General features: G+C 34.2%; 1 protein-coding gene and 1 pseudogene across 2 annotated transcripts; one reads left to right on the top strand and one right to left on the bottom strand.

Annotated features, from left to right (window-relative positions):
* Nucleotides 1-3,542: 3,542 nt before the first annotated feature.
* LOC146907964 (uncharacterized) lies at nucleotides 3,543-8,286 on the bottom strand (annotated as a pseudogene). Its single transcript, XR_015019227.1, has 7 exons — nucleotides 7,994-8,286; nucleotides 5,609-6,413; nucleotides 5,365-5,494; nucleotides 4,964-5,287; nucleotides 4,795-4,896; nucleotides 4,358-4,710; nucleotides 3,543-3,773 (listed from the first exon to the last, which is right to left on the bottom strand). The product of XR_015019227.1 is annotated as an uncharacterized LOC146907964 (transcript).
* Nucleotides 8,287-12,623: 4,337 nt separating this feature from the next.
* LOC146907963 (UPF0481 protein At3g47200-like) lies at nucleotides 12,624-13,810 on the top strand. Its single transcript, XM_085729198.1, has 2 exons — nucleotides 12,624-13,233; nucleotides 13,296-13,810. The coding sequence occupies exons 1-2, from the start codon at nucleotides 12,624-12,626 to the stop codon at nucleotides 13,808-13,810; spliced, it is 1,125 nt and encodes a 374-aa protein (XP_085585324.1).
* The last annotated feature ends 1,393 nt before the right edge of the window (nucleotides 13,811-15,203 follow it).

Below are 15,203 nucleotides of genomic sequence, written 5' to 3'. Positions count from 1 at the left end.
TTTTACATGTTGGGGAAAACGGGGTGTTACAGTTACTTTTACTATAAATATAGGCATTGTATCAGTGTAAACCTTGAGATAGAGGGGGCTGAAACAAGAGTTTAGAAAGGCAACAACAAAACTAGGGTTTGTATAGAGTTTGTCTCTTTGGAACAAACACTAGGGTTTGAGGGTTGATTCACCTTGGGAAATGATAAGTGCTAGGAAGTGATACTTTCATGTTATATTTTAAGCACTTTTGTTACTTGTTTTGCAAGTAATTTAGGGAAAAGCCGAGATAAAAGTGATAATTGCCTTATTACGCTTTAATTGCCTTACTTTACTCAATTGTGCAGGATTTGACCTCAAGACACTAAGCAAGTATGTTAAAGCCAAGAAAAGTGCAAAAGGGCCGCAGGTACCCCATTGCTCGCGAGGCGAGCACATCAGCTCGCAGTGGCGAGCATCAAAACAAAGCCAAAAGGCCGTGAGCACCCTCTTTGCTCGCGAGGCGAGCAGAGCTACTCGCCGTTGCGAGTAAGGGCGGTTTGACCCTCCCAGGGTGACGTGGCAGAATCTTAATGGTGAAGGAAACAGAACTCGCCATGGCGAGTAAGGCTGCTCGCGAGGCGAGCTCAAGCATAGTGGGAATTCTATAAATAGCCCACTTGCTATTCCTTGTAATTATCTTAGGAAATATCTAGGGTTTTTAGCTTTTCTTAGTTCTTCACTTGTAAGATATTTTTATAGAGAGAAATAGGGTAGTTCTTCATAGAGTGAGAGTGATTTTGGAAGTTGGATCTTTCTCCTTTGTTGAGACATCACAAGGTGTAATGAATCTTTCCTTTTCAATCCATCCTTGCAAGGCTCCCATGATGATGTGTAGCTAAATACTCTTTGTTGGGATGAGAGGTACTTGATCCTTTCTAAACATGTAATCTTTTGATCTTGCAATATATGGTTCTAGCAATTTATATTCAATATTGTTGTTATTCTTGTGTTAATGCTTTCAATGAGATTCAAGATGCTTTGGACACAAACTCTTGAATCTAGAGCTAGAGTAGCAATATATCTTAGGTTAACTTACTTGACATCTTTGTTAATCTTGTGATAATCACCATAATCAAGAGTTAAATGCTTTCGGATACTTAATCAGGCTGGACACGGTCGATTAGGTTATTTGATCGACTTTGTTATCGTTTAAGGGATTTGGACACGAATGTTTAAACGATACCTTAGAGTTAATTATATCACTTTGGACACGAAGGATAGTTTAGAATTGATTGTGATAATGTTGTTTATAAAGCTAGAATTCGTATGGATCATTAAGTTACGTGTGACGCTTGGTTAAGGAACTCTACTCCTAACAAGTTTCAATCCTTATTTATCTCAACTTTTACTTTTTGCAATTAGTTTAGCTAGTTACATTTCAATTCAAACAAACAAGTACTCTTAATACTTGGAATGATAATTGATGTTCAACTGTCCTTGATAACGCACTATTCCCTGTGGAGACGATACACAAATACTTATCTTGTTTGATGCTAAAAACGACTTTCATCAGGAAACACTATTAGGATTGAGTCTCTTGGTTACGGGAAGAGATTGGGGCTTTGGGTAGAATTAGGCGGGAGAATTATTCTTGTAACCCATTGATATCTATTTTGTAAGGTTACTCGTCATTATAGTGGAACGGAGGGCTGCTCTCTCCCCCAGACTAGGTCAATTTAGACTGAACTGGGTCAACATATTTTTTTGTGTTCTCTCTTCTTTTCTCTCTCGTTGTTTTCTACTTTTGGCTTGTGTTTATAATTGTTTCATACACTTTGATTTTGATTGCTTAATTATTCCTTGATCCACACATCAAGTTTGTTATTGGTGTGTTTTCTCATCGAATTCACAATAGGTACTTCTGGAATGGGAAACCTTCTCCGTGTTACTTGAAATCTTCCATTTGGTTGGGTTTTAAGGTGCATATTGGTACTGTTATTTCTAGCTCTCTCTGGATTGTGGGCATATGCGATAATATTCATTTATGGTCAGATAATTGGTTGGGGGAAACACCGGCATATTTACTTCATATTGATCTGTAATTTCATGAGGACTTCACGGGTAATGTTTCAGATGTAATTCAAGATGGACATTGGTTTTTGCCTGCGGGTTTGATGTCTATTCCTGCCATGACAGATTGGTTCAATTCTGTTTTTTTTCTAACAACTCACCTCCCGGATACTCTTGTTTGGCCTCAGTCACCCGATGGTAAGCTAAGAGCGAAGCAAGCGTTCTCCTTTCTTCGGCCGGTTGATGTTGAGCTTCCTTGGACTGATCGTATTTGGAAGGCTTGCATCCTTCCTTCTCATAAAGTTCCAAATCAGCTTCCATGTGTGCAGGAACAAATTTGATCGAAAATTTTGAATCTTGTTTCTGGACTTTTATTTAAATAAAAGTCATTGCAAATTGTTACACTGTCAAATCGATCCTTAAATTATTGATTAAAAATCAAGTTAGTTCGTAACTATCAAATTGATCAATGAATTATTCATCTTAACTATCAAATTGATCCTTAATATATATACAACTCATAAACATTTGACGATCAATGGAATCACAACTCATATTCGCTAAAGAATCATCGCAAGTATTTGTTTCACGATGTGAATGACAAATTGAATTTATGTGATTACATATATGAAGGATAATTGCAACCAAAGAAATCCAGGTCATACAAAAAAGAAAAAACATGACATGGGACAATGTTGATTCAAGATATATCTCATTCACGGACTTGTAAAGAGAAGAAAATGAAATATCAATTTTACTTCAATGTCCTTTAAACAGATGCATATATAGAAGAGTATGACTATCTCAATTCTCATCACTCAATTTTTTTTTTTATTAATTATGACAGTGCCATATCAGATACATTAGTAAATTGAAAAACAAAATTGGTCAGCATGGAACTTCTAATAAAAGATTATTGTCTCCATATCTTTTGAAACATTGAGAGTACATCTCACAGGTGATTTGCATATTAAATTAAACTATAGCTGCATCTCACAGTCACTATCACTACAAGAAAATCAGCGATTTGCTACAAAATTAATAGTAGCTAAATCGTAGTTAATTTCTAGTAAAACTCATTTAGCTACTGTTTTGTTGGGAATTAGTTGCCATATCGGCGGTAGCATGGATTGGGCGGCAAATTGTCTAGGAAAATATTCCCTAGCTAATTGGTAACTAATAAAAATAAAATCCTAGCGACTTTCAAACTAATTTGTAACAATATAGTGTTCAAAAGTTTATGATTCGCAACTATTTCGCTAGGATATTGCTTAAATAGTTTCCTAATAAATTCCTAGCTAAATGATCCTAGAAATTTCTTAGTAAACTTCAAGCATTTTAGTTTTTTTTTTAATAAATTACAGCGTGCCTTTCCAATAAATTGTTTTTTTTATATTTGTAATCAAAAATTATTACGCTAGATTAAACAAAAGTAATCACATCAAATATATTTTAGAGGTTTCTTTATTGTGGATGATTAAAAAAACTAATCACATCATATATAATCTCAAAACTATATATCTTTAGCATTCATTAAAAGAGCCATCAAGCAATTTCATAGTATCATTACAAAACCAAAACAACATAAACAACAATCTCATATTCAGATGAACTAGGGACACATTTTTACAACTTTTAAGTACTGATCCATAGGTCTAGTATAATATGTCAAATACATATATATCTTATTGTTCTTGGGATAGACTTCAACCTTCATTTTTTTTCCAAGAGACCTGAAAATGGAGCATAATTAAAGTGAGAACACATTATAAAACACAATGTGCCATGACTATATAAACATATATATTGTGCAATGGGACCCTATAAAACAAACCACACACAGTGGCATACACATAGAAAATTTGATATCACAGATAACAATAATACAGCATGTAAAAAATTGAAAGGAGTAGTATTGCTCATACTTTCTGATAGTTAATCAGTTATAATTATTCACTTTATGTTATTTTAGTGAATGATACATTACTGTAAGCTTAGTGGGGCAGTAAGATAGTGTAGTCTATGTAGATACTATGTATAAGAAGTTTCAATGAATGATACATGGACTCAGAAGAACATCCATTCTCTCAATTATGTTCAGTCTTCACACTTCCTCATTCTCATATTCAATTAGCAGTGGTGATAAACATCATAGAAACATCATAAACCGAAGTCATCACAAATATGCTAAGCTAACACAAAATCACCCCGACCATTATTTACAGAACATCGATAAATATTACATTCAAGATAGATGCTTAAACTGCAGAATACAATAAGGTCACTTGGAAAAACAGATTGGAAAATAGTATGTTACCTAGCATCCATGTGATCTTCAGCGAGTTCACCTTGCATTGGTGCTTTGTACATGGATTGAATCAGTGATATGATTGGCTCCAATAATGGCATCAACTGTGATTGTACAAAAGAACACATTGCTTTATCTACAGTTTTCTTGATAGCTTCTTCTGATGTAGCTAAGATGTTGGAAGGACCAGTAAACTCTGCAGATGAAGCTGACACAAACCCACCAAGGTCTAAGCTGCGACCCACAAAAGTCTGTCTCGTCTTATGGTGACTAAATGTGTCTGCCCACAAGTTAGAATCAACTGCCGGATGAGTGGAAAAATCATCTCCATACTTTTCCAGCATGGCAGTGTCATATGTCTCCTGAAAAACATATTTCGGATATAGTAATTAATGTAACCTATGTTCATATTACACAATAACTTTTTAAAATTTATAGTAACTTACAATAAACTTCTTTGAGCGTTGAGAGACATATTCTCCATCTTTTTTCTAATGAACACGGTCATACACATCTCTATACGACACTTCATGATTTAACTCCTTCTCCTATAACACATTTATTAGAATATAATAAATATCGATGTATGTGTATATAAAAATGTTACTAACTTACCATCCTTATTTTGTGTTCACCAAAGTTTATAGAGCCTCCTGTGTGCAACACTGCATCAGGTAAGGCAGCTCTATTACAACGATTTGCATCAGACTTCTTCTTCCACTCTGGTTTCAACCAAATGTCGACCAAGCCATCCCATACTTCTGCCTTCATTCCTTTGGGTGCATGACCCTTGGTGTCAACCAAATTCACCGAGTTAACTTCTCGTAAGGCCATTTTTCTTGCATTTTTTAAATGATCAGGATAGCGGTCCATGCATGTTCTTTCCCACACGGTTCTTGACATATTACAATCATAATCTGATGTAAACTTATATTTACCCTGCACCATTATAATACAACTATAAATAAACTTTCCTAAAAATAAATTATACAAGGCTAGAAAACATAAATACTTACCGTAAATTCCTTAAATAACTCATCTTTCATTTCACTTGGATAATCTTTCCACTTCTCAGCTGGAGTAGGCATTCTCGTGATCACCCTAGATATAATATCACGGGTCACAGTTTGGGGAACAAACCTCCTCCTGCAAGTGGGAAACAAGTTTGTAAAATATCAAGTGTTAATATCAGGTTTATCTTTCACTTGCCATAAATCACTTAAAATTCACAATAAATTGTAGAACTCATGAGCATCTTACGGGTTAGAGACTGCCTCAACAGATATAACTTTTCTCCTATCATGAGATCCTTCAGTTGAAGGTACTGAAGTTGAGTTGTTAGTTGGTGGATCAGTAGACCGTGGGAAAGAACCCAAAGTAGCGTTGTTCATCTTCTCACTGTTAGAAACGCCTCTCTGCTGAAGTTGTATATATATTTGATTTATACATACAATTAATCAAATAAGTTATGACCATATATAACACAATTATTTTGCCTTTAGATATAATAACTTCAGTACCTTTTCTTGCATTATATTCATCGGCCCTAGCCAGTCCATGATCTTGGTCATCCAACCCCTGCCTCATCCCATATGTTGCATGCCTCTCTGCTGAAGCTGTATATATATTTGATTTATACATACAATTAATCAAATAAGTTGTTCCAGAGGATTCATCATCTTGGTAATAATCATCAGTATTCAGCTCATTCAAATCATCTTGTTCGTCGTTGAAGCTCTCAGCTACGAAGAGTTTTCGTTTAACTTTGCAAGCTGCCCACCAATCTGTACTACCCCTGCAATTGCTTTGTGGATACACTGTATAGTACACTTGTTGTGCCTGTGAAGCTAAGACAAAGGGCTCATTTGAATTAAGCCTCGATTTGGGCTTAACGTCAACTAATCCATATTTCTCATCTACCTTAACTCCATTAATCGGGTCAAACCAATGACACCGTAAAAGAAGTACCCTATTTTGAGCGTCATACCAGTTCTTGCTGAAGCTTTTTATTTTGCTCAATAACAGAATTCCTCTCCTCAGTTACCTTTGAAATTAGTGTTCTTGCCTGAAATAATAAGAAATTCAAAATGAGCACCAATTTTATGGAAAATCAGAACAAATCCGGGTTTTCTGGAACCTATACTCTTGTCAGCAATTTTGTATTATGTCAACTGGTACCTTTTTGTAAAGGCACCAGAAGTGCAGGGACAAGCAAAATTTGTGGTTCTCTGCCTTATCCCCAGATTGACAGGTTTTTCTACTCTAATATCATAACTTAAGTAGAACAATCATCACCCATGGATCAGTATACAAAGTGATTAGTTGGATCGTATTAGAGGTTGTAGTTTACCTAGCTAGTTAGGAATGTAAACAAATTATATATGTACAGAGATATAGCCAGGATTCTCTCACTCAAAGAGATACAAGGGGTTCTGCTCTGAACTCAAATAAGGAATCGGACTATCAAAATCGAAATTGACGCAGATGGCAAAGCTTTCATTGTGCATCATAAGTTCATAACCAATGTTGAACATGTATTTTATATTGACAGCCACATAGCAATGTTTACATTAAAAACACCAATCTTAAAATCTTGACTTCCAAATAAGAAAGTTTCTTTGTTAGCTGTTATGAAAGAAACCAAACAGATTATTTAATAGTAGTAACCAAGCAAGTTCTTTTGACCATTTGGCATAGTGTCTTGCTTACACAGTTATATTGTTGAAGATAATATATAAATATGATAGACTTATGAGCGTAGAAAATGACATTGACTAAGAAATGGAACTAATAACACACATTATAAGCTATAGCAGCGTTGTATAATTACTTAAATCATTACAAGTTTGAACGCTGCTATAGCTTATAATGTGTACTAAAAGCTATATAATGGACTTTCTTAGATAATAGCCCCAACGTTGTAATGGACTCAATTCACATTGTACTAAAAAAGTTAACTTCAACAATAGATAGTGAAGAAAGACAAGCTATAGCAGCTTTGTACTAAAAGCTATTATAAGAAAGTCCATTACAAGCTAATATATTAGCCCCAGCGTTGTATATTACTCAGTCCATGATTATAAGTTTTTAGTGCACACATTACAAGCTATAGCAGCGTTGTACTAAAAAGTTAAATAGTTAAAAATATGCATAACTACTTAGAGTAAGTTTATATGGTTATATTGAATTTAATACTTTTCTGCTAAGAAATGGAACTAATAACACACATTATAAGCTATAGCAGCGTTGTATAAACTATTATAAGCTATAATCTAATGCTTATGTATAAGCCATGAGCTGCTATCATAAGCTATAATCTAATGCTTATGTATAAACTATTTTTATGACAGATTATGTACTTATCTGATACACAAGCTGCTTATCAGATTATGCTCAAAAATCTAATACAATCATCATAACATATCATATTTACAATCATCATATCATATTTACACAAGCTGCTTATCAGATTATGCTCAAAAATCCTTCGAATCAATCAAATCATATATACACAAAAATCAATTCAAGCTACATCAAATCATTCTACGTCAATTCATTCTACCGATTCAAGCTGATAAAATCAAAAATCAAAACCTGAAAAGTTTGCTTGAAATTAAGACAAATAGAGACAGAGGAGCTAAATACCGTAGAATTGTGAAATTCAGAATTGAAAGAGGAGTTTCCGGCGTGGATTCTGGTGAGTTTCCGGCGGAATCGAAGAATCGATTTGGATCCACAAATCGATTTGGATCGATATGAGATTTTGGTGAATGAGGAGTTTCCGGCGGTGGTGATGGTGAGTTTCCGGTGATGGTGAAAGGTTCCGGCGGTGGTGAGAATCGATTTGGATCCACAAAGAGAACCGAGAGAAAGTGAATGTGAGAGAGAGAACCTAGAGATCGTGAATGAGAGTGACTGAAGAAAGAGAAAGTGACTGAAGAAATAATAAAAATTAGTTAAAAATAATAAAAAATAAAATGAAATGAAATTTGGTTAAAAAATAATAAAAATTAAATGGTCAGGGTCAAATGGTAGTTAAGAGATTTATTATTAACTACCAATACATTTTATAGCAAGTTTTGGGTAGCAAATCTTGTTTTTTCTTGTAGTGAGGTCTGAGCAAACATAAATTTTCTTTGCACTGGAGAAGAAAATTGGGTATTTTTTCGTCTTTATTGTTCTCATTTATAAGGGGAATGGATCCTCTCCTGTGGGTTTTCCTCCTGTTTTCTCTAGTGAGTTAATCACAGCCATTCATTTGTTTTAATGACACATCAATGGCTATTAATGAAAAATTAAATCAGGCAGGTTTTGTCTTTTTCCTTTCATTCTTTCTCACGACAGTACCAGACCATCTTCCTCAGTCACAACTCACAAACCCATTTCAACCCATTAAATTCCAATTGATGGGTGGTGTTTCATCCCAATCGGTGTGGTTTTCTTAGGTGATTCGGCTATGAAAATTAAACGAAAATGGAAACGAAGAATTGGAAGAAGAAGTATAGACAAACAGTGGAAATCAAGCATTGTTGCTTTGTGATTTGGTTTGTTGTTAGCTCTATTTGTGCATCACATTGAGCCTTTCTTGTATCCTTATATTTGATTATATCGGAGCTATTTCACTAGTCGGGACAACCCGTGGTTACCCTTACATTAAGGAGTTTTCTATGTTAAAATATCAATGTTCTCTTTGTTCGTTTTATTTGTTTTATTAGTGCCATATATTTTTTGTTGCACCTCGTAGATTTATTCCATATTGTGTTTAGGGTTAATTAAGTTTTTAGTCCCTATAAATATTCACAGTTTTGTTTTTAGTCCCTGTGACATTTTCCTTAAGCATTTTAGGGACTAAAAATGTTGATGGAAAAATTTTATAGGGACTAAAAATGCTGATGGAAAATTTTATAGGGACTAAAAATGTTGATGGAAAATTTTATAGGGACTAAAAAGTGTGATTTTATTTTGTAAGGACTAAAAACAAAATTCTGAATATTTATAGGGATCATTTACTTAATTAACCCTTGTGTTTACGCTCAGATTCCCCCATCACATCATCAAACATTTTCCAAAAGCAAACCCTCACTATACTTGCAAGAAGAAGAGGGTTTCGTTTTACTTAAATAAATGAAAAATATTATTTGGATACCCATACACCTACTATATACCCTGAGAAAGAAATAAATAGAAAGAATGATGTGATATATGATTATAGGTGATATTGTGATAAGAGCGAGATAGTAAAAACAAATGATGTATTGACTATTGATCGAATAAGTCTTAGAAAATTAGGGGTGTTCAATATGAGTTTCACTTGGGTGACATTAACTTATGGTGATATTGTTCATATTTCTCTCTCTCTCTCTCTCTCTCTCTCTCTCTCTCTCTCTCTCTCTCACACACACACACACACACACACACACACAATCAATCAATCATTATCTCTATCTAAATAATTTATTTTAATTATTCATCCACCATTCACTCTAATCTAAAATGCACTAATTTGACTAATGTCACCAAATGTAATGTCACTAAAGTGAAAACCCTGTTGAATATCATCGTCGTAACAAAAGTTAAACTTCCTTTTAATAAAAGAGTTTCTTACACTGTTTTTAACATGTTTGTAGAATAATCTTTCAAAAATTTAGAAGGTTAAGTATAAATAAAAAACTTTTAACTTAATAAAGACTAAAATTCCATATTGAAATTTTTTTATAGAGACCAAAACATGTCACTTTTTTTCATGGGGACTAAAAACAAAATTTTCTATATATATAAGGATAAAAAAAAAACTTATTTAATCCTTTTATATATAGATAAGAATATACTGTAATTAAGGCAACATAATTGACCCATATAATTGGACTTCTCACTTATCGACTATGATTCCTTCATTTTTCAAAAGAACTTGAGAACTTCAATTCAAAAGAGATAGATAATTTTGAAAAAAATGATCCTCTAAATGTCAATAAAAATAAACAAAAGAGATATCAAGTAAACTTATCTGTCATTAATATTGTTGTATAATAAGGTCATCGTCACAATTCTATCAACATCTTTAACAACTCAAATCAAACTAGCTACTGGATTTACTACAAACAAACAAACGGTAAAATAGTCTGAAGTGTGTTGATCCTACCGTCCTTTAAGATTTTTCATGCAATATAATCACTGGAATTTAACAAACTCTTCTCAGTGAAACCAAGGATACATAACAGGTAGGAAGAAATATTTGCAAAAAGATGAAAATCCAAACTCCAGAGTTGTGTATAACTTAAAGCATAAACCAAAAACCAAAAACCACGAGATTCAACAGACTCTTCTAGTTAATCGTTTTGAATAGAGCTGTCAAAAAAATCTCAAATTAAAAAACTCCCATTATTAAGCCCCTTTCAAAGCCTCAATTTTTTGACCCCCACTTAAATAAATCTACATTAGACTCAAACCCCATTTTTGTTGTTTTATTGATAAATCTAAATTAAAATTTTTAAAGTTTGTAAAAACATATTTTTTAGTTTTTTTTATTTCCTAGAATAATATAATTAATAATTAATAAATTTTACAAATATTAAAATAGAAAAGACAGCCAGCCACCCAAGTCACCGGTGGGCAACCACAAGATAACTGGAGCACCGCCACCGGCCGCCGTGAGCCATCAGAACTCCGCCGTGGGGTAATCGGAAAATAGTCGGAACTCTGTCGTCCATCGTCGGGGGTCGTCGGGGCTCCGCTGCGGTCAACGCCGGTGGTTGGTAATGACAGGTCATCTTACGTTATTCTTAGCATGTTTTTCAGTCATTTTCAGTAGCTTTTAGCCACAAAAAGGAGGAGTATTAGAACGATTGCCTATGATTTCGGGACTTTTGTAATGTTTTCTATATTTGAATCTGTACTTCTAGTTTTCCCAAAACATAGCAATTTTAGGGGGTTATTGAAGTAATTCACGAAGAAATCATGCAAATCGGCAATTCAAGAACAACTGAAGAATTGTCAAGACTTTGGGAAGACAAAGAATAAAGATTCAAGAGGCCTCATGAGACTTTACATAGGAAGGAACTCTGTTTCCAAGTTCCGAGGCAAGTTATTTGAAGGCGAATACCTAAAAACGACGAAGATTGAAGAATTTGGGCCCAGAAGCACAATCAAATGCGCCTATGGCATGGAATTGCAATACCATGCGCCTAGTGGATCTAAAATGTGCCTAGGGCATGGTTTATTGCTACCATGCGCCTAGGGCATAAAAGAGGTGCAATATGCGCTCAAGCATATTGCATGCGCCTCAAGCATGCTTAAATGCGGGGGCGCAAATGTAATTTCCTTTGTTTTTGTGGGTAAAGCCCACGTTTTTAGCCCAAACCCAGTTAGAAATCCCCACTATAAATACTAGCCTTCCTCATTGGTCCATACATAAAAAAATGAGCAGCAAGTGATGGTCCATAACATGTCATCATCAGTGAAGTGGTCTTTAATTGGGTAATATTTTTAGTCCATGTGGTGCACGCTTCAATTTCGACTCCAATATAAAAAAATCCAAATTAATTTAATTGATTTAGATCAGAAATTTTAACTAGTTTTTTTTCAAGGAGAAATTTTAACTAGTTAATTATTTATTGGTTTAGTTGTTTTAATTTGATAAAACCGATCACACCATTTTATATCTAAAAGAATGATATATGTAAATTTCAATTGATAACAAAAATATGAAAAATGAGTAGTATTAACGCTTCTACGTAATTTCCTCTGTTTTTTTCTACATAAATAAAACAGCAGGTACAACCAAAATATCTATGAACTGTTCTGTGGTGTAGAGTTAATAATGAACAACAAGTGATGGTCGATACATGTCATAATTATTAATCAGTGAAGTAGTCTTTAATTGGGTAAAAAAAATTAGTCCATGTGATGCACGCTTCAGTCTTCATATACCATTAATTAAGATACCACATATATATATATATATATATATATATATATATATATATATATATATATATATATATATATATATATATATATATTATTTTACATAAATAAACAAGGATCTATCTACCAAAAAAAAAACAAGGATCTGGTTAAAATAAGTATCTCAACCTTACATATGTCCAATTAAAATAAGTAAATATTTTTAAATAGAAAGAAAAACTAATAAAAAATGGAATTATATTTATACCTTATATAAGGGTCTGGTTTGGTTTGGAAATCATAGCAATTTCCTCTTGTCTGACGAGCTAGTTATAGATAAATCCCCTTGTTCTTTAAAAGCAAATTACAGACCATGCCCAATTATCACGTACAAAGCTATGACGAAGCAAGGGATGAAACCAACATGAATGAATGGTTAGATTCTATAGAGATGTTGCTGACATCTGTGAACGACAACTATATTCAATCATGTAGCATTTCCATCGTTCCAGAAGAGCTTATAAACTCATCAAACAAAGCAGATTACATGCCAAAGGTGGTTTCAATCGGACCCAGATTCAAGGGAAGCAAGGAAGACTTACAACTCATGGAAGAAGTCAAATTATGCTCGATGTTGTATCTGTTACATCGAGCAGGAGAGCACAAGGAATCCCCAAAATACTTTCGGAAATGCGGTGAAGCCATATGGAAATTAGATGAACAAGTTCGAGCTAGTTATGTGTCTGACATTAAACTAGAAAAGAAAGAACTGGCAAAAATAATGTTAATGGATGGATGTTTTCTGTTGGAGCTTGTGATTACAAAAGGGTTCAATTCTAAACTTCCAAGCCGGTTGCGCTCACCCAGTCCCGCATCTAAAGTGCTGAAAGACGAAGATGTTCTGTCTGATCTTATATTGTTGGAGAATCAAATACCAATTCTAATACTCCACTACTTTTCCCCAATGAGTTTCCTAAACCAAAGTATCTGGAGGACATGAAGGACGGAGCGGAAAAGATTAATAATCTTATTCTGTCTATCATAGGCTACGCTCAGCCTGAAGTTCAAAATCCAAGCTACTTCAAAGCTCCTCATATTCTTGATATTGTCCACTTTTTCGTTAACAGAAAAGGTGAGACAAAAAGTGATGGGGTTGTTAATTATGTAGTGCCCATTATTGGTACTCAGCATCCGAAGCCCAAACTAAAGCGCTGTGCATCGAGGCTCCAAGCTGCGGGGGTGACTATCAAACTTGCTGGAGAAAAACACAGTGGCAATTCTTGCTTTAGTTTCCTTCGGAACTGTTTTGGTGGTATATGCATAAGGCTTGGCAATATGCTTGTCACAACTAATACTCAAGTGGATGCGTCGGAAGAAGTTAAAGGTTTGGACTTTTACTTCAACTTCGAAAAGGGGAAATTTGAAATTGCACGGTTAGAGATCACCAAAACAACGAAAGCAAAGTGGCGCAATATCATTGCTTGGGAGCATCATAAAAACAACTGGAAATGTTTTGAAAATATTTCTGCTGCTGAGTCCGGGAGCAATAACAATAACTAGGTCAATACGAGTAGTCTCAGCCGGAAATTTACTTCGGCTGCTTTGATTTTCGATGGATTGGTTTGTTGTGCGGCTGATGTGAAGCTTCTTAAGGACAAGAATATCATTGTGGATCATTTGAAGATGAGTAACCAGGAGTTGGAAGAGTTTTTTCATTCCATGTCGTTTGGACTTTGGAGTTGATCTTGGGATAGTTGATTCCAGTTATGTTAAAATTGTTGATGACTTGAACAATCACTCGCGCGCATTTTTTATTCTGCGGGTCTTGAAAATATTTTCCCATCTTTTCAAGGGTCGTCTAGAATGGCTCTTCAGGTTTTTGAAAAAAAACTACAACTTTGTTGCTGCGATGCTGGCTTTCCTCACTCTTGTGCAGACTGTTTATACAGTCATATCCTACCATTTACCCAAATAATTGCTCTCCAATTTTATGGAATTAATTCCTCTTTCTAGCACGTTTAGTTTCCTCTCTTTTTTCTTTTGTTTCGAATGGGAAACCATTATCTACCTTGTATATGTGTGTTTTTCCAGAATTTGAAATGCAAATAAAGTTGATTTTCCTTCATTTTTGTAATTTGTTATTTTGATAATATAAAGTAATTATAATCTAATTTTTTTTGTTATAGTAATAATAATTTAATTATTACATATCACTCTATCATTTTTAATAAAAATTATGTACCGTATTAATCTCTGTCTCTATCTCTATAAACATTTATCCTTCTCTCTCCCTCTCTCTCTTCTACTTCTCTCCCCGTCACCGAAACCTTAGTGATTTAGGGGTGATTTAGGGTCAATTTTTTGACCCAAAATCACCCCTCTAAATCGTTTTTCTCTTTCCCTTTTATTGAAATAAGTGATTTTCACATCTATTTCGTTATTCTTCAGTGATTTCGTCGTCTTAGTGCGACGTTGTGTTGTTCGTCGTCTTTGTGCGGCGTTGTTTGGCTTGTTCTGGTATTTGTTTGATTCAGATTATCAGATCAGCTTAGATCCAGTGCAGATCCAATCAATGACTTTGGCGTCTTCAACGTTGCAGATCCGGAGACATGGGTATTCCGGAGACATGGATATATGTAGGCTTTTGTACTTTGCCGTTTTATGCTATTGACATGGATGCTGTGAGTTTGTTTGCAGATTTATCCTTTTTGTTTTTAGCGAATTTGCATTGTATCGATGTACTCTATCAATTTGAATGAATGAATATCATTTATTTTTGTCAAAAAAAAAAAATCTCTATAAACATTTGTCTTATTGTAGCATGATTATTTGTTGGAACAAAATGTGTTTAACAATGAACCTTAAAGAGTTTTGATGATAACAAGGTATTAAAAATTGTAAATTGGACTAGCTAATATTTGTTCAAGTGTACAGGACCATAATTATAAAGTTA

Source organism: Medicago sativa, chromosome 7 (genome assembly GCF_051527215.1).
Source record: "Medicago sativa cultivar Bolivia chromosome 7, Bolivia_mono, whole genome shotgun sequence".
NCBI classification, from domain to species: domain Eukaryota; kingdom Viridiplantae; phylum Streptophyta; class Magnoliopsida; order Fabales; family Fabaceae; genus Medicago; species Medicago sativa.
The sequence above is the reverse complement of the archived record's forward strand: the minus strand, read 5'-3'. Positions and strand labels throughout refer to the sequence as shown.